Source organism: Anser cygnoides, chromosome 11 (genome assembly GCF_040182565.1).
Source record: "Anser cygnoides isolate HZ-2024a breed goose chromosome 11, Taihu_goose_T2T_genome, whole genome shotgun sequence".
NCBI lineage: Eukaryota > Metazoa > Chordata > Aves > Anseriformes > Anatidae > Anser > Anser cygnoides.
Genome location: NC_089883.1, coordinates 17,820,688 through 17,839,319, shown reverse-complemented (window position 1 = coordinate 17,839,319; position 18,632 = coordinate 17,820,688). Strand labels below are relative to the sequence as shown.

Here is an 18,632-nt window from a genome sequence, read left to right as displayed (position 1 = left end):
TTGCACTGGACTAAAGTAGCTTTTCTTCCCTTTCTTAATTTAGCTTTCTGCCCAGCAAGTCCCATAAAGCAATTCCCTTTTGCCCTGGAACAAAAGGCTTGAAAATCTCAATGTTGAGAGTAAGAGGGGTCAAATACTATTTTCAAGCTACTATCCTAGAATTTTTTGACACATGGAGTTTGTTAAATGATCCTAGAGACATCAGTATAACTCCCTAGCAGAACTGATCATTAGCGGATCTTGTTCTTAAGCCTACCTTAAACCGCCTATCGTATTTAGTTACGGTGTCTGCAAAATCAATTTTCTCCCGTTTGCCCACAAACTGGCGTAGCTCTGGATGGTCCTCCATGCCTATGTAATCTCCCACAAAATTCCTGTTGATGCTGTTCCGTCTCCTCTCTTTTTTGTTCAGCAACAGATCTGATGCTTAAATACAAAAAATAGACACTGTGAATTTAGAAAATTTAGTATATAGTATTAATCAATGTGAAGGAGCATTAATGGTTTAAAGCAGAACTTTTGGGGAAGAAGTGATAACCAAATTGCTTCTAATAGGGAAAGAATAGTGAGGCACTGCTACTAATCCTTATGTAAGGATCCATGTGGTTATTAAATCCATTTCTATTGAAATACACTGATGGCAAGCTTGGCAGTCCTGACAAATCAGGAGCGCTTCTGGAACTACAGAAATTCTCTCCTACTCAGTCTGGCTTTGTTTTGAGACCAAAGTACTGGGTAGTCCAACAAAACCACACATACAGAACAGTCAACCTCATAAGTGGTACCTCAGGGGTCCAACAATTTCCAGTCATTCCTAGTCTGCAAAGCAATCATTTGCTTTATAGAGAGGGAGGTGTTTCCTTTATCTCTTGCACCATATTTTTTGTTCTTGGAATCATGTGAAATAAGTCATCAAAAGTTAGAACCTACCTTCTTCTCTCATCTGTACATATTTTTTCCTGGCTGCATACTTCCTCCATGCCTTCTGGATGGCCCTGGCATACCCATCATACTTCCTCTCTCTCATTTCTTCTAACAAAAAGAGCTGCACAAAAAGACATTGGGTAGGTCAAACGTTTTACAAGATAAGTTTCAGAAAAACACTTTACTTTCAACTTTTCAATGTATTTCATTCCAGACCCAAGCTGGTGCTTCTGCTATGACCAAGGATTCTTGGATCAGAATGGTAAGGTAGGAAGACATGAGAAGCTTTAGTGGTTCTGTGTTTTACCAGCTTACCTATTAACCTTGAAACCCGATTAGGAAGAAAAAGTAATATGGATTCTCCTGAAATACTACTGGTGCAACTTGAAGTTCTCCACTGGGCTTCCATCCAGTCTCCCTCTCCAGCCTGACATATTCTTTACAATTAACATTTCTCCTGTCAATGTTAGGACGTCAGTGGGCATCTGTACAATGTGTAACACAATAATGCACCATATTCATATGTAACTTACTTCCTCATCTAAATTTTACCCTGCTGTGTCCACTGGCTCCACTCTTCCTCAGCAGTGAAGTTGGCTGCAGGACTTATAACTAGAATATGATCTTATATTTCAGTATGCTATGATAAGACTAGTTTCTACAGTGTTGTCAGAAATCAAGAGGACATGCTGATTTATGAAAACTGAAATGGCAGGTGCATCTCCTTTCCAGGTCTCACTACAATATAAGTGAATTTAATGCATTAGAAGAATTTCATAATTATTTAATGAGGATGGTATATTTTACTACAGTCTTTTTACATAAATTATTATTTCTTGTCTCATCAGAAGCTCAACATTTGGCTAACAATTATAATATTAAATCAGTTCACTAACTTGGCTCTTGCTAATTACTTTCCTATACTGTGACTTAAATACACATAAGGACTTCTCTCCTAGCTCTCAAAAGTGAGAAAGTTAGTTTAAAAAAAACAAAACTACAAAACAAACAAAAAAGGTATATCAAGAAGTGATCTTGGGCTATGGGATCCTTTATTAAATTTGCTGCTAAATGATGCAAATCTAGGAAAAGCATTGTTCATATTGATCTTAAAGGAAACTTGATCTAATGCAAACCATTTCTGCAAGACCTCACTTGTTCGTGTACAGAGTTATTTATTCAGGTGTTTGATGGAAACGTAAATAATGAAGCCTCATTTCTGCTACTCATAAAACCTTATTTTGCAGTTGGCAAATCTCCATCTACAGAAACTTATTTAAAAAAAAAAATCTCTTCACAAACACAGAAGCATTAGATGTTTCAGCACACAGGCATGAAACACACACATGCTCCTGATGCAAAAACTTCCTAAGCTTCAGCAGGGGCATGATCAAGCCCTTGTCTAATTCAATTTACAGTAATCATTGATCTCTCATGAACATGTCATTTATTTCTCTAATAATGCTAACTGCAAAATATCAGTGTAAAATAGTCTGTCACCTGCAGTTGAAGGTCAGAGTCCCAATTAAGGAAGTTCACTGAAAACATCAAGTTAACTAATATTTTACCGAACCACATTATAAATTAAAAATATTGCATAATTTTTTTTCTTAAAATATGTATTGTAAAGCCTCCCCTCACACTCCCGAACAAATCAAATACTTTTTCATCCAATTAACTATAACGGTCACTTTCTTTAGTGGTGGAAGAAAATTTTTCATTTACTATGTCAGAAGTAATGACACTAGCCTTAAGTTTAGTAATTTCAGGGATGTTTCTTCAATACTTTAAAAAAAAGCTTTAAAATATTCACCTCACATTCTTTCAACTTAAAATGGAAGAGGCCCCAACTGTTTTAGTATTTTTAAAATTAACCTCATGACTTTTCAAAGAAAGACATTCTTAAAAGAAAAATATATAGTAATCAAAAGCACTACTTTAAATTAAAATTGCAATGCAACCCTAAAAGTTTTACTATTTTCAGTCACCCTCGTATTGTCTTATACTGCAGAACTGCCCTTCAATAAAACTCAGATATGCCTTTAAATGTCACTGAAATATAAACAGGACATATTACACAAATGGGAAGATGCTGCAAAACTGGAAACATTTTTTTTTCTGGGAAACAAAATAGTAGGATGTGATGTTGGGGTACAGAAGATTAAGGTTTTAGCTACTTCAGATTAGGCCACACTGGATGCATCAATCCTAAGTGACTAGTTGAACCATTTAGCTATTAAATAGAAGATGGGTACCAGCAAACATTTTCATTCCTTTCTTTGAAGATATGGCTGCTGGAAATCTGCTCTCTTATAAGGGGCAAGCATACCAAAGCTTAGGGTCTTTCAGCATTCAGGGAAGTTTAGTTCCTTAAGATTTATTATATAAAACAGAAAAACAGTTTAAAACTTTAAACTATCCTTTCCTGAAAATAGCATAACATCAAGAAAATGGCCTTTACACAAATTATTTTGGTTTCCGTATCTCCCAAACTGAGACTGCATTGGGTTTGCAACTTACTACAATGGATGCAAAATAATTTCAGTGAAAACAGGAAAAAACAATTTTCTACAGTGTAAGACAAACTGGAAGATACTGCTTAAATTACTAATTCTGGTCCCTTGTAATTACAAGCAACTAAGTAATCTGTATTACTCTAAAATGCTACTTGACCAGAATGGGTATTTGCCACTGCCCTATCATAAACTTGAAGTCATCAGCAAAGAATTGTAAGTCCCAACTTGTCACAAGAAGAGATATCAAAGACATCCACTGATGGCCAAGACAATCACGCCAACTTTGTAAGACTCACCAAAATCTTAATAAATAAATCATGACCTGTGCTACAGTGGAAGGCAAAGCTCATGCTTCTTTATAATCGGCTGGTTAAGGCTCATTGACTGCAATGATTAAGTGAAAATAATCCTCTACTAGAAATTCCTGCTCTGTCAACATGCATACAAGTATTCAGATACCCTATACACCTTGAGCACTACAATGCTTTATTATATAAACAGATGAGACTATCTTACCCTATTCATGGTAGAAACAATTTTGATTAAGACTTGGACAACTTTATTTTCCCTCTAAGCTTTTACCATGTGAATGGGCACAGCAGTCTACTGCCTGAATTTTTGCTACTATACAGAGCAAAACCAAGAATTTTCTGAAAAGGAAAATGACAGCAACAGAAATATTCTGCTCTTATTTTGATGTGTAACTTAAGGCAAAGCACCAAGAAGTCACCTGCTTCTAATAAATAAGGAACACAGGATGGTGAAGTGTGTACTTTTCTTCCTTGAAAAGTTTCCTGAATGATGTATGAGCAATTTAAAAGCCACAGGAAAAAAGCAGTCTTAATATGCCTACCTAATGTTCTTTCTGGATGGGATTTCAAGTTACAGTCATTCTGGGACATTGATTTACTCCATAATATATAACATATCCTTACTATATTTGTTGCTATTCTCTTATTTTCATCAGTAGTTCTTATACTGAGAAAAGGACCTGTTTTCTTGGACTAATGGCCGCAGATATCTTCTCAAACCATCTTATTCCTTCATATGAGATACACTGATGGAACATCATATGTAACCTGACAAAGCATACAAAGCATCCTTATGTGTCCCATCTCTTCTTCCTGATGTATTTAATGCTCCTTGTGTGTCAAATTTATGCAGTGTCCTTATACTGTACCCATCACCGAAGTGACTAGAATCTCTACTGCACCCACAGACTTGAGGCATCTGTGACAGGCCTGCCCAGCCTGACTTATATTCTGATGTTTCTCCCACCCTAGCAGATACTATGTAAAACTTCTGAGTGGGCAGGCCTCTTATTTCAGCTAAAGTTTCATATTTATAGACTCATGTCCTGCCACACTTACAGACTCCGGAGCTTTGATGAAGACTTTGGATTTCCCGAGTTGGTATTGGTCAGGATCCATGTTGACGGACTGAAGCAGATGGAGAACTCCTTGCTTCTCTTCTCCTTTCCAGGAAGGCCAGGTTGCTTTGGTCAGAATGGCGTACCTTAACCACCAAGGAAAATAAGAGGTTAAAACAGCAAAGAGCAGCAGCAGAATACCACTGATTCTTAGTATTATTACCCAGGGGGTATACTGACCACCTTGGTAGGACTTACAGAAGCTCGGAGCACGGGAAGATGCAGAATATTAAGGTGTTCTTTGCGTATCAAGACAAAACAGCTGCATTGAGAATGGCAAGTGTCCACAAGCCTCCCATTTCCAGATCCTAACTTAAGTATTTGGTAACTGCAGTAGTTAATTACAGAAAGTTCTGCGCTGCTCTCCTCTCCTTAAAGCCAGAACAAGGTTATTTACTAGCAAGGACTTACGGTACAAGTTTAAGTACCTCCATATCCTTAATATGCTAGATTTTTTCCCAAGTATGTGATCAATTTCCCACTCAAGCCTTTGTCTTCCTTATTTTTACAAAGGTCTTTTGTGTTTCTGAGCAAGCGGACAGCTCATGCTCCTAACCCACCTGTTAACAACAGCTGGTCCACATTTAGCAAGGAGCCAGTCTTGGCCTTACCCCAGAAAGCCTTTGGCTTGGCACGTGCTACAGGAGGGAAGATACTGTGATGTTGGTGCTATCTGGAGGGAACGTTGAGGTGAACTGACCATACAAACAGCTAGGAAAGGAGGCAGGGAAGTGCTTTGTCTCATAATACTCCCATGCTTATATTAGTAAAACTATTCAATTAATGAAAAAACTGATAGAGTATGGAGTTTAGTTTGTTGTAATTCCCAAATTCATGTTTCTTAGGAAGATTCAGGCAGCTTCTAATAAAATTTCTCAAAATCACACGAGTTGTTAGAAACCTAATTCAGGAAATGTTCATTTCTCTATCTTGTCATATCTAAATTGTTATCTAGCCAGAAGCAGAAACAGTGTCATGCAACTTAATACCACATAAAAATAACAAACTGTTAAAAAGTAGCATATCACAAAAAACACAATACCTCTAAATAGCATGTACATGAAAAGAAAAGGCTAACATAAATAATTCAGTAAGATTCAAAGGGCCTATACTGCTATCCTGTTGAAGTTAGTTATCAAATACTCAGACACTAGCATGATGTTATAACAAAAGTAGCTCTTATGACATCTTACAGATGTCCATTATACATAATCTGTTTAGAGACAGTATAACTTACTTATCAGTATTATGGGATAGATAGATGCGTAGTAGTAAGGAGGAGTTGTAAGTTAAACTAATTTCCAGCTTATTTAACAGCCTTTTTTGCAGGTTCATCATGTAACTCCAACAATCTAGTTGGATAATGAAGTCTGAATATAAAGGTGCTGAAGTTAATACAGGTAATGAAAGTTGTGCAGCCCCTCACGTAACATAATTAGACACTACATTTCAGCATGTTACAAATTCTTTCCTACATCTAAGCTATATAAAGGAGGGCATAGGGAAAATATGACTGAAGACCTTTTAATGTAAGTAAAGTTCTCAGGTACAGAATAAGAAAAGATTAGAAATTCTCCTTTTTCATAAACTTAGACTAGCTTCACATAATTTACTGTTGTGACAAGTCTAATGGGCAGAAAAAAACACCAACATATTATTCTGTAACATGCACCAACTGAGCATATCACAATTCTGGAATTTAGTATTTTATGTGCATCAATTCTATCATTGTCCACTGCTGTTTGGGAATGAATAGCACCTTCCTCCAATGTACTTCTGCATACTTCTCATTAAACTGGTCGTGTTGATATCCGTATATCTAGGTTTTGTGACTTTACATGTAATTTGGGCTCATGAGGGACTTCAGCACGCCTGTGTTCTTAAAATGCTGTGAAACAATTCCATAAAAGAAAAGACCAAAAATATTATCTATTACAGATTCACAGTAAGGAGTTAGGTCTTATCTCTGACTATGGAGTTCAGCTTTCAGATTGGTTATGCTTTGAAACACATAGGCCTTTTCAGTGACATTGGCTTTTTGCATGCAAATGTAAATTTCGTATATAATAGTCTATTCAGCCCCAAAATCTCTTCTTACATCAAGGTGCCAAGTAGCTCCCAATGAAAACAAATGTACAAGCATGCATTTCCTGACCATCCCATGCCTCAGTCCACTTTTACTCACACTGACTCATCGTGTCAGAACAGGTTGTTCTGGATATTAGGAACTGTGAATGGAAAGGTTGCAGGAAAAGGTTTACTCTTAAATTGTTAAATTTTACAAAACTGATTTGAAACAAATGGATGAATTCCACAGAGAATGGTTTCAGCTGCTTGTGAATCTCTGCACATGAAATGAAGTATAGAAATCTATTCACCTTCCAGAAACACCATGTGGTTTTCCTCTGTGCAGACCTCAGGCAGATTTCTAGACACAGCCCTCATAATCAGTGTTTGACAAATGTTAGGCTAGATTTCATACTCATTATTATCTGTTATTCTGTCTCAGCAGTAGCCTTCACATAAGGTTTTATACTCTGAAGCACATTCATGTTTATTACGTCTGGGCTTGAAGATAAAGAAAAAAATAGGATTAAAAATTATTTCATAATGAAAACGGAGTCCATACATTAAGGTATGAATTTGCACTGAAATGGCTGAATGGCAGGCACGTATTTCTTTGCCTATCCTGTCACTGGCAAAGAGCAGTTGGAGAGCTACCCTCAGATTCCAGAATACACAGCTCCTAACTAAGTTCTCTTGACTTCAGTTCTAACTTTCAGCAACCCTTTCAAAAGACTACAAAAAAACTGAATTCTTCAGCAAGTTTACAGGAAAGTGAAAAGACTTTCAAAGACAACAATAGACAATCTTTAAGACACATTTAAATCTCTGCATAGCCTAGATGAAGGTAAGTAGGAGAAAGGTAATATCGGTAAATAGGTCAACAAGGTAAATAGGAGAAAAGAAAAGTGGGACATGAGAAGCACTTAAAAATTGCAACTTCTTTTTTTCCTCATCATGTAAACAAATGTACTGTAATATTTCAAAATTAGTATTATCCTACCTCTGCAAAAACTTCTTGAAAACCCGCCTGTAGGCGTAGCCAGCTCTTCGTACTCGAATATTTTCTTTAAGACCTAAGTATTCCACTTGATGTTTTACCCTGTGGACAAAGCAAGATTTAAAATCTATTTTATTTTTAGAAGTAAAGAAAAGACTACTTGTAAAATGCATGCACATATGAAATAATAAAATTCATATATGAATCTATTTATTCTTGCATATTACCATGCACACTGCATGGCAGAACAACTACTCAGGGCAGGTAGACTACATTACTGAAATATATGCAGCAAATTTGCCATAGCATTCCCTATTGTAGCCTAACTACCTACCTCCTAATTCATGTATAAATTTCTTCACTAATATTACCCATAAAAAGCCAAATAACTACCTACACAATTACATACCTGATATCCAAGGCAGTGGGAAATTGCATTCTTTTATTGTAGTTTTCACCTATGTTTTATATAGCTCAGACACTGACAGTTGCGCACAGCTCATTTTTGGCTGTTCTGGAGAAGAACCACGTCTGAGGAGAGGAGAAAGGCCCAAATTCCAAACTTCCAGAACACAAAGAATCAGAAATAGGATACCTTGGACAGTACATTCATAAAAAGCTAGCACTGTTCTTGACTTTACCATATTGCAAAGGGAGGGTCTGAGGATAGGCACAAGACTTGCGGAAGTGTGCCTGGTAAGCTTGCTCATGGCATACTTTAATTCTAAACAAAAACTGAGCTGGTACTAATCCAGCTGAAAGTGTTAATGGCTGTGGGGTGATTCTCCTGTACACATGAACCGAAACATCGTTATCCCAACACCATTACAGTTCCCTCATGCAAAACTCTCCCAGGTTCTAAACAAGGAACAAGTATTTCCCCATAAATCTTTTGGAACCTTTTCCTGTCTTTGGAGCTGTGGAACATATTTTAAGTTCTTTCTTACATATCCTGCTAGTCTGCTTTTTAATGCTTGGAGATTTGATTTGATTTGAAGAATTTCAGTTAACTTTGCTAACAATGTATGATTTGTGCTGTTTTCCTTTGTATTTCCGTATTTTTCTCATCTAAGTCATGTGGTTGAAAGAAGCAATGTCAGCTTTTAATTCTGAAATGTGGTGTTCAGGGGTTCTGTTGCTGTTTTTTTTATAGGGCAAATTATGCAAGCTTTAGCTTTCAGTCAGATGTAAGTTTTTAGTCCTGTAAGTTTAATAAACAGTATATAAAAATTCTTCACATATTTAAAAAAAAAAAGTGAGTCTGTAAGGAACCATTTAATTTTAATCCTTTTTAAAGTACCGTTTCTCAGATTTTACAAATCAAGATATTTCAAATCTTGAAAACCCTCTAAGTTAATTTGGTGTTATTTCTTTAGGTATTTTGAAATGCTAAATTTCAATATAAATTTCATCACTTGTTGATTTTTTTTTTTGGTAGAGACATTCTTTTCACATGACTCAGTATAAGGCGAAAAAAATTGAAATCTCATGCTACAAATGACAAAAGCCCTGTGGTTATTTCTTTTTAGAGCTTTTTATTAAAGAGAGACACCGCTCTTTTATCTTATAATAAAAAATACTGCACATCTTAAACTTGCTGTGTTCAAGGAATAAAGTATGTTTTGTACTTACTCTAAAAATTCTGGTACAGTAACAGTAGAAAATTGATAGACAAAAATACGTTTTCCTGTTTATAGCTTTTCCCTCCTGTTCACATCTGGAATAATGCACTGCAGCAACAGTATTACTCCCTTTTTCTTACTGTCCTGCCAGTATTAGTGTCCAGCAACAGAGAATTTGAGACATTTTTCTGTTTTTCTTTTTCTTTCTGAGAAAAAGCACACTGAAAACCTCCCTCCAGACATCAACCTCAAGCAGGTCAGGGTCTGGGAATTCAGCTAATGCAGCAATTTTGAATACACGTCCAAGTGGCTGTGCCAGGATCTGAACAAAAACACATTTCAAGGAACACCCCAATGTTTTGAATAACTAAGGTATTATACAAGGTTTAGGTATTATACAAAGTCTATCTTAAAGTACAAAATAATCTGAAATTATTCAACAGCTGTAGAAGGCTGAAGTGACACGGGTTGTATGAGCATTAAGATGGGCTTTTGTGAAGTTTCTCCTTACTTGATAACACTTCCACTGTCTAGTAACATGCTACTAATAAGCAGATTAAATATACTATTCCCATCATATTTTTAAGTATGGCAGTATGTGTATGATACAAGACTAAATGATCACATAAGAAAACCAAAAACACTACTGCAACATTCAGAAAAATAACACATACTCAGTTGTGTTTTTGTTTCCCTCAACAGAACTTTCTCATGGTAAAATCATGAAACGACAAAATTAAACAAGCTGAAGTTTGAGTTGATATATGCATATAATTACATTTATTTTTCCTGGAAATTTCACTAAATGTTACAGCATATGTATACAATATGATGTCAGAATATATGAGAAATGGCTTGAAAAGCGAAAGAATGTTAGTATTTGTAAACAGGGATGAAGGATTATCATCCTAAGAACTAATTCTGTTTGTAGTTGAGTTTGATACTATACAGTCATTTGTATTTCATTTATCTTAGCGTCACCAGTTGCTGCATTTGCTAAATACCATCCCTGTTGGGAGGGGGGAGAAATCTTACCCACTTTTATTCCGAAATGGGCTTCCTGAAAGCTGGCCTTTTGTCAGGATTAGTTTTTTTTTGTTTTGTTTCATTGGTTTCCTAGCAACACTTCCCACAATAATAGGCCTGTTTTCCAATATGTAAATGATTGATTTTAAAAGTGCCCCCAATTCATATTTTTTGCTTTGCTACAACTTTTAGACATACTTTTACTAGAATAACTTTCCTCCTTCGGTCCCAGTGTGGGTGAGAAATTAAGTGCTGCATAGTAGGATTTTAAAAGGTGGGAAAAGCTAGAGAAAGAGGGTCTACGTTTACTGCCAAGACCTAAATGACGCTTTCAAGGGGCAGTCATGATTGTGGCTTCTGTAAGTGCTCTACATCTGCATGTAATTGTGCTAGTCTGTGTGCCAAATGGCAGGAAGTGAATTCTGGCATGCTGTTGATGTGGTCAAGAATATTCTTTATCGGACTTCACAAATCGTTTCACCGTGACAAAAATAACTAATTGCTATTATCACACTTCTACCAATACCAGAAGTACTTGGTATATAATTAAAAATGTTAAATACTGTACCTGACCTCAGTGCAAGAAAGAAACGTATCTTTTTTTTAGATACTATGAAGATGTTAAAAAATACCACATGGTTAAAGGTGACTTAAAACAGATGCAATAAACCGAATTAATGATTTAGGCATCTATTTAAGGTCTGTATGAATGATATTCTAGTTATTTCTCTTTAAAGAGCTGGCTAATGAAACTTAAATGTTGGAAATTTAAAAGAAACAACGAAACCTATATTCTTTGCTATAGACACTTTTTTCTGTTTTTCTTTTTCTTTTTTGTTTGATACATGACAGCAAATACAGATGTCGCTGGCTTTCAGCTATCTAATAGAAGCTGCTTTCAAAGCATAGAGCAAAAGTTAGAATTGATGTGTAATGCATTTAGTGTGCAAATTCCATATGAAAAACAAAGTCTTTAATATACTTATAGTTTTACTGCTACATATTCTGCAAAAACCTAAGAACTGCTTCTACTAACTGCTTTTTTAGATCATGTGCCCAGTTTATTGTCTGTAGGTTATAGGATTAAAAATTATGATTTTTTGGTGGCTGTTTTTTTGGCTCAGTGCTGGTTCTCATCGCATCCTCTCCTTATTCACATACCTGCTCTCCTCCCAGTCTCGAGGTTTCTTTGTCTCATTTGGTTTGATACAGCGAATGTAATGGGGTGTACACTTCATCAGGGTGCCAACGAGATCATTTGCTTGTTTCTGTAAAAATCAAGGAAAAAATAATAGGATCTGACCTGAAGAGAGTAAATCCTCTGAGAGAGTTCTAAAAATATCAACCATCTACTGATGATCCAGTTGACTGGATCCAGTTGGGTTTGTTTCTTTTCTCCAGAACTCTCTTGGGATAATATATAGCAGTAGCAGACCTGCACTTTTAGCCTGGAAACAATCTACAGAAAAATTCATGTATTTGCGTGTATGTGTAAGGTAAGAGGGAGAAAGTAAAAACAAAACAAAAACACCTGTTAATACTAAAAACATCCAAAATTCAGGAAAGGATGCTATTATTTTTATATTACTGGAAATTTTTCTGCTCTTTGTTCCTGTGTTTTTGCAAATCACTTTCGCTTTATCAAATAATTCTATTCTTACTATTTAAAACTTACCCACATTGGTCTCTATGAATATGTATGTAAAAGATGTATAAACACATCCACTAAGAAACTCAACACCTTCCACAAGTCTCTCACCTCAGGAAAACATTTTCAGTAAACAGAAGGCACTATTATCTCCAACCATGTAATATATTTAAACTACTATATAAAAACAGGGAGTGGGGAATGCATGTCATGGGGAATGTGTTAGGTGAACTTAACCATCAGAGTAAAATATACGGAAAGACACTGAAAAAATATTAATTTCCAAAGTCTTTAAATATATCATCTAAGCATATATTTTACAACCAGTCTCAAAAAAAAAAAGACGCTTGCCTTCTAACACTTGTTGCTTTATTCAGCCCACACTATGGTCAATAGATAGACTTCTGTTAACTTCAGTGGGTGTAGGGTCAGGCCCTGCTGCATTTCTGCACTATAAAGAGACTAGTTATCTGTAGTTATTTGTAGGATATCAAGTGGCTGAGTGAAGGGGCTCATTCATTATGCACATGCAAGTAGTATTATCACTACCATCAATTGCTCATTTGGAAAATTCACCGCTGTAGAACACAGATGAACAAAAGGTTTAATGAACAGTGATGCTGGGCAAAACATGATTCTAACAGCTGAAACAACGCGTTGCTTTGCAGTCAGAACACTCCACTGTCTATCTTTTAAAAATATCTGGATAATAAAAACAAGCAAAGACTACTATTTTTTTTTTTTTTTTAACTTGCACAAACACACACTAATATAACAAAAATTTAGCCATACTTTGATTTTACTGCCTGCAGTGGTAGGGCGACCCTTCTTGTCCACTTGAAGATTTTCAGGAAACAGAGCCTTTATAAAAGGCCTAGAAAAGAATAAACAAAATAGCATTGGTATAGAAAGACAATTAAATGCTGGAATGTCAAGAAATACGCTGTTAAAGTTGATAGTTGAGTAGAATATAAAGAGCTATTTATGTTAACCCAGAGTTGTATCGAATCTATTTTAAGATTACTATTTTCCAAGAGCTTCATTCGTCATAGAGATCCCTCAGTATTTTAGTGAGCCTTGTAAGGACATGTGATAACAGGTTTCAAGACTCAAAGCAAAAAGCACTTCCTAAAAGTCCTCAGTTAGTTAAAATAAATAACAAAAAAATGTTTATGTTAAAACAGTTCCTGTTCTGAGATAATGCCAAATCAGTGATGGCCTGCTTTGAGGCCAAAAAAATGTGTATCAATATACTACCTACACTTTGGTACTTTACATAATTACTGAGATTTGCAGAACATGAAGACTGAGTACAATGCAAGTGATGCTGTTTTTCTGTGATGGTTTACTTCCATTTTTATGCAAATCAGTTGACATGTTGTGAAGTAGTAGAGAAGTCAGGCCTTCTGCATCCATCTGAACTAGCACATTATTCCTAGCTTTAAGCAAGTTTTGCTTACGTACAAATCACTGCTCTGCATGAGTTCAATCAAGTCCATGAAAAGAACATCCCGATTTCTCTCGCAGAATCCATCCATATCATAAGATACCTGGGCCAAGGTGGAAATTGATTGTTTGTGGTAAGTTGAGAACCCAATAATTACAGAAAATTTATATCCTGTCCTCATCAGTAGCTGATCTGAACTTTGTGGTTAGTCTGGTATTACTTAAAGACAGTATAGTGATTAAAAAATTCTTGCATATATTAGTTAACTCTTTCACAACAAAGGAATTCAATCCATATACTTAAACTCAAAGAAAAAAATGGAACTAGTGAGTAGAATAAAATGCATGTGATTTCAATACTTTATAGAATAAAAATATTTAGCACAGTAAGGGTTTGCTGTTATTGAATATAACAGCAGGAAATCATGAATAGTCTGAGAAATATGCCCAAGTAACTGCATATAGGATCTGTAAATATTTCTAATTTGACTAGTACATTAAGGATTATTTTTATGCCTGAATGCTTTAAACCTACTGCTATTATAACCAACAATGAAGATTGAGGTATTTATTACATTTAATACTAGGTTTTGTTTAGTACAGTTGACAGCAGCAAGGCCCAGACATCTATCCTAAGTAAGGGACCTATGTCAGGGCACGTGTGTTTTAAGTTCCATACGTTGTGAAAGGATGGCACTGTCTCCTGAGATAATCTGCCTATTTAAAATCAGAATAGCCCTCTAGTGGTAATACTTCCCCCTTCCCTTCATGCCTGTTCTTTTCTCTTATAAATGCATTATGCAGAATTCAGTGATGATTTTCCATACTACCTTTCCAGCATAATGATGAATGATAAATCCTTGGTTCCAGCTGTTGAAATGTTCATGAGTCCCAATCTGCATCTGGAGTTTTTGTAGCAGTGTTTGGTCAGCCCCTTCTCCCACTGCATGCATTGTGGCACATACGTCATCTAAAATGCTCATAATTCCAGGGGGATTCTAATGCATTTGAGGAAAACAACAAAGTGAGGGGAAAAAAAAAAAAGCTCAATGCCTACCCCCAAAAGAAAATTCTTTAGTACAAAAACACAAGAGCAAAGTCACAGCAGGAAGAAATCTCCATCAATCTATACAGTTCATAGTAGAGGTTAATTTGTACACTAGCATGCAAACAGTTTAACGAGAGATACAAGTCCATGTAATGCTAGTGACAGAGTGGGAAATTATGCCTGTTTAATTAAGAACTTTTTAGAAAACTTTGCAAAGTAATCTTCTTTCTCGTTCCACCAAAAAATACCTATGTATATTACCAAAAATTACCTAATGTATACAGGAGCATATGTCATGAAATTGATGACAAATTTAGGTGGATGAAGTTGTAATTTCCAACCAGTGAATTTTTGAATCACGTTTATCAAACATGCTATCTTATGGTTCTCTTTTTGGCCAATATCTTAAATAACCTATCTTACAGCTCTTGTAAGATCTTATAAGATACCTTATGTAAGATTTATATATAGGCCTAGTATGACTCAGTTACTGAACAACAGTATTTGCATTTTTCTCATGAATGTTCTTGACAGCAAAGCAGTTGCCCAAATATTTTAGACAAAATTCTTTTTGTTTTTTTTTTCCCATTTATGCCAATTACTTACCACTTTGTTCTCTATGAGGTCACACACTATTTTGTTGTTAAAATAATCTATTGGAGTCCATCTGATTCCTTCTTGCACATATTCTTCCTGTTAAGTAAGAGGAAAAATGCAAATATTCCACGCACCATGGCTCTAGGGGTAGATCTACAATATACTACATATATATTCTATTTACGTTTCGAAAAACCTGTCAACTCTGTTTCTGGGTAAAGAAGAGGAATGACCCATATGATGATTAAATCCAGCTCTCTACTGCCTAAGAGCTGAATTGGGATCCTTCTCTGTGCTCCCCACGCATTCTTTTGTCTGTCATAGCCATTGAGTAGTCACTAAGACAAGCAGGAATATTTTGCCAGTGCATTTATTGTCAAACTCCTTTGCAAATAGCAACAAAGTGAGCTTTATGTTGACAATGCAATTAAGTATCCATGTTCTAAAGTATTTTACAAAATAAGTTTGTGACAGGCATATCAAGGATCAGGTCCTCAAAATAACACATTCAGAAATGGATATAAAATGGAGACAACTCTACTTTTTATTTCTGTATATAATTACTATGACCATAAGGATAGAGACTGGAAAAAAAACATACTGAAATTTGATTAAATTGATTTGCTTGGTTGCATACATATGAATCTAGCTAGACACTTAGAAGGTTATTTGTGTGCTCAACTGCATTGATCAGTTACTTTTATACAAAGGCAATTGTGTATGTGCATTCTCGAAAACACTGTCCTAAAGTCGGTGCCAGGCCTGAGCTCATACTGTACGCAATTACTGTCTCAGCTGCATTATGTCTGCCCTCCCATGCAGAAGCTCCCATTCACATAAAGAGAGGTTTTTCAGTGAGACTGTGAGCAGAGAAATGCAAATACACTCAGAAGTATTTGTGCATTTGCCACAGGGATCTATTTTGTATACACAAAAAAAAAGAAACGGAGAGGGGAATGGGTGTGGAGGAAACTAAGAAAAGTATTCCCATTTTACTCTGTCACGTCCAATGAAAGCACAGGGATGGAATAGAACTGCAGTTTTCCATTCCTGTCAGTGAGTCAGAGCACACAGCAAGTCTAGGCAGTCATATGACTACATTAGTACATAGTATGACGGACTCGCTTGGTTTACATTTTTAGGGTTAGCCAACAGCAAAGATTTTGGTTTGGTTTGGTTTTTTGTTTCTTGCTTAACAAGGCAAATTTTATTGTTAACAGATGATGAAGCCTTACTTTTTCTACCAACTGAGAAAGTGATAGCTCATTCTATGAAGTCAAAAATAATGTCTGGTTACCTGTTCTGCTTTCAGTGTCAGTTCAATAAAAATCTGCTGCAGTTTTTCATTAACGAAGTTGATACAGAACTGCTCAAAGCCATTTTTCTACAGAAAAAGAAACAAAATTATTCTCATGCAGTAATTCTTAGTTCTTATGTTGGCATTAGTAGGAGAAGCTTCATAGAAATATTGTCAATGATGGATAGGTTTCTGATTTTATAGGCGTTGTGTGTAATCTCAGATCTTTGTTTTAGGATCAATGACCCTCCAAAGTTTCTTTGAGCTTTTTTCAATATTTTGTGTTTACTAAGTGAGACATTAGCAGCAAGAACTTTACGTCCAAGAAGCTGTCTTTTTTTGGCTTCTATTCTGCCCCATTTTTTTTTTTCCTGTTAGATTTTTTCCCTTCTAAGTAACAAAAAACTGTCAGGTCAGATCAGCTCAAATGCTGAATGTTGCACCGTCTCACCTGGAATATTTCAAAGCCGTAAATATCGAGGACACCAATATTATACTCTTCATGGTCCTTCTCCATAGCCTTATTAATGGACTAATAAAACAAACACAAAACATAAAACAAAGTGAAGCTTAAAATATTTAAATGGTATATTCATAAACCTTTATATAAACACAGAGTTTCTTCAGAAATAACATATTGGAATGGAATACATATGTATTTAATAGGGTACTTTACTTTTTAATAAAGTGTTATTAATATCTAGGAAATGAACATTATACTACCCTTTTTTCCAAGTCAGTGAGCCTTTGAATTTTCTGTTTGTAAAAATCTTCCTCCTTTGGAGCAACTGGCTCAGTGCAGTTGAAGAAAAAAGAGTGAACAAAAAAACAGACCAGCTTTAAGTCTGATATTTGATGCGTTTTGCAGATAGTAACATGATTTTTTTCACCAATTTCTGTAGTCCCCTATTTCATATAGCAGGAATTTCAGAACTGTCATGAACAGGAAGGCTTCTGAGATACTAGCAGTGCCAACACAGAGCAGATGAGCAGACATCATTTAATCTAGCTAACATCTGTGACCAAAGGTAAGGTTTATCCCCTGCCAATTCAGCCTACAGTGTCATCCTGAACAGAAAGCACTGCAGCATGGAGAGTGGAGTTTGAGCATTTGCTCAAATGCCACAGTATCAGGATGCTGAAGGAGATTCTCTGCAGGAGAATGGGGTAAGAGAACAGGGGACAAGTAACATAACCTATTTATTCTGCTCATTTGAAAATGCTCAATTCTGTAGGAGAAAAATAAGGCTGATTTCAGAGAAGTATGGATGGTGACAGGACGGAGATGTCAGAACATCATACAGGTCAGTTGTGGCAAGAGACTGAACAAATGCAGCGCTGAAAGCACAGCTCATTTGCTTCAAAGGAAGTGTAGCATTTGTAATATAATCAGTGCCTTGTATGTGGTCGTGTTCCCACTGTACTACTCAGTGCTGCTGCGAAGGCTTAGGCAAAGGAACATATACTGGGTGCAAAAAAGATGGAAAAGAAAAGCTCTGCAAGGAACATTCCCACTGTATCAATACTTCAACAGAATCAAGGAAATACAACTTACATCCACCAAGTAATCAAAAACACGGGCATGAAGGGCCTTGGCCAGTGCATCCCTGGTGTAGCAAGCTTGTTCCACGTTTAGTGTTACATTAATGGACTCAGATTTGCCTCCCCACTTGCTGTCCATCTGTCTGCTGGTCAGTTTTTCCTTTAGGCGGTCCTGGTTAATTCCCAGGAGGAAAGCAGGGAAAGCCAAAACTGTAAGAAAAATCAAGGTTGCTAGATTATGACTTATACACTGAATCAGTGCAGAATAAAAGAAAAAAAAGTAGCTGTATCACTAGTAACAAACAGCAGTAATAAACCTCATGGGGCATGCAGCTTTAAAAAAATAAATAGGTATTTATGTCTTAAAAATTCCTCTAAGCTTCCCAAGGAAATTTTCAGGTCCTTGCGTACATGGATTTCAATTAAGATAAACTACCTCAAAGTAAAATAGTCATCTATTTCTGTACCTTCAG

At 36.0% G+C, this 18,632-nt stretch overlaps 1 protein-coding gene across 7 annotated transcripts in view; it reads right to left on the bottom strand.

Moving 5' to 3' along the window:
* The window catches only part of MYO1E (myosin IE), a 259,158-nt gene that overhangs the window by 19,207 nt on the left and 221,319 nt on the right, over positions 1 to 18,632 (bottom strand). For all 7 annotated transcript variants that reach the window (XR_010834323.1, XM_067004122.1, XM_048060311.2 and 4 more), the window contains 12 exons: positions 18,173 to 18,369; positions 17,069 to 17,149; positions 16,618 to 16,704; positions 15,330 to 15,416; positions 14,506 to 14,673; positions 13,694 to 13,779; positions 13,022 to 13,103; positions 11,743 to 11,849; positions 7,937 to 8,035; positions 4,811 to 4,955; positions 931 to 1,045; positions 257 to 426 (listed from right to left, as the gene is read on the bottom strand). Coding sequence is in view for 6 of the 7 variants with exons in the window: in XM_067004122.1 (XP_066860223.1) it covers positions 257 to 426; positions 931 to 1,045; positions 4,811 to 4,955; positions 7,937 to 8,035; positions 11,743 to 11,849; positions 13,022 to 13,103; positions 13,694 to 13,779; positions 14,506 to 14,673; positions 15,330 to 15,416; positions 16,618 to 16,704; positions 17,069 to 17,149; positions 18,173 to 18,369 (1,424 nt within the window). In the remaining variant the exon portion in view is untranslated. The remainder of the gene's footprint in view (positions 1 to 256; positions 427 to 930; positions 1,046 to 4,810; positions 4,956 to 7,936; positions 8,036 to 11,742; positions 11,850 to 13,021; positions 13,104 to 13,693; positions 13,780 to 14,505; positions 14,674 to 15,329; positions 15,417 to 16,617; positions 16,705 to 17,068; positions 17,150 to 18,172; positions 18,370 to 18,632) is intronic.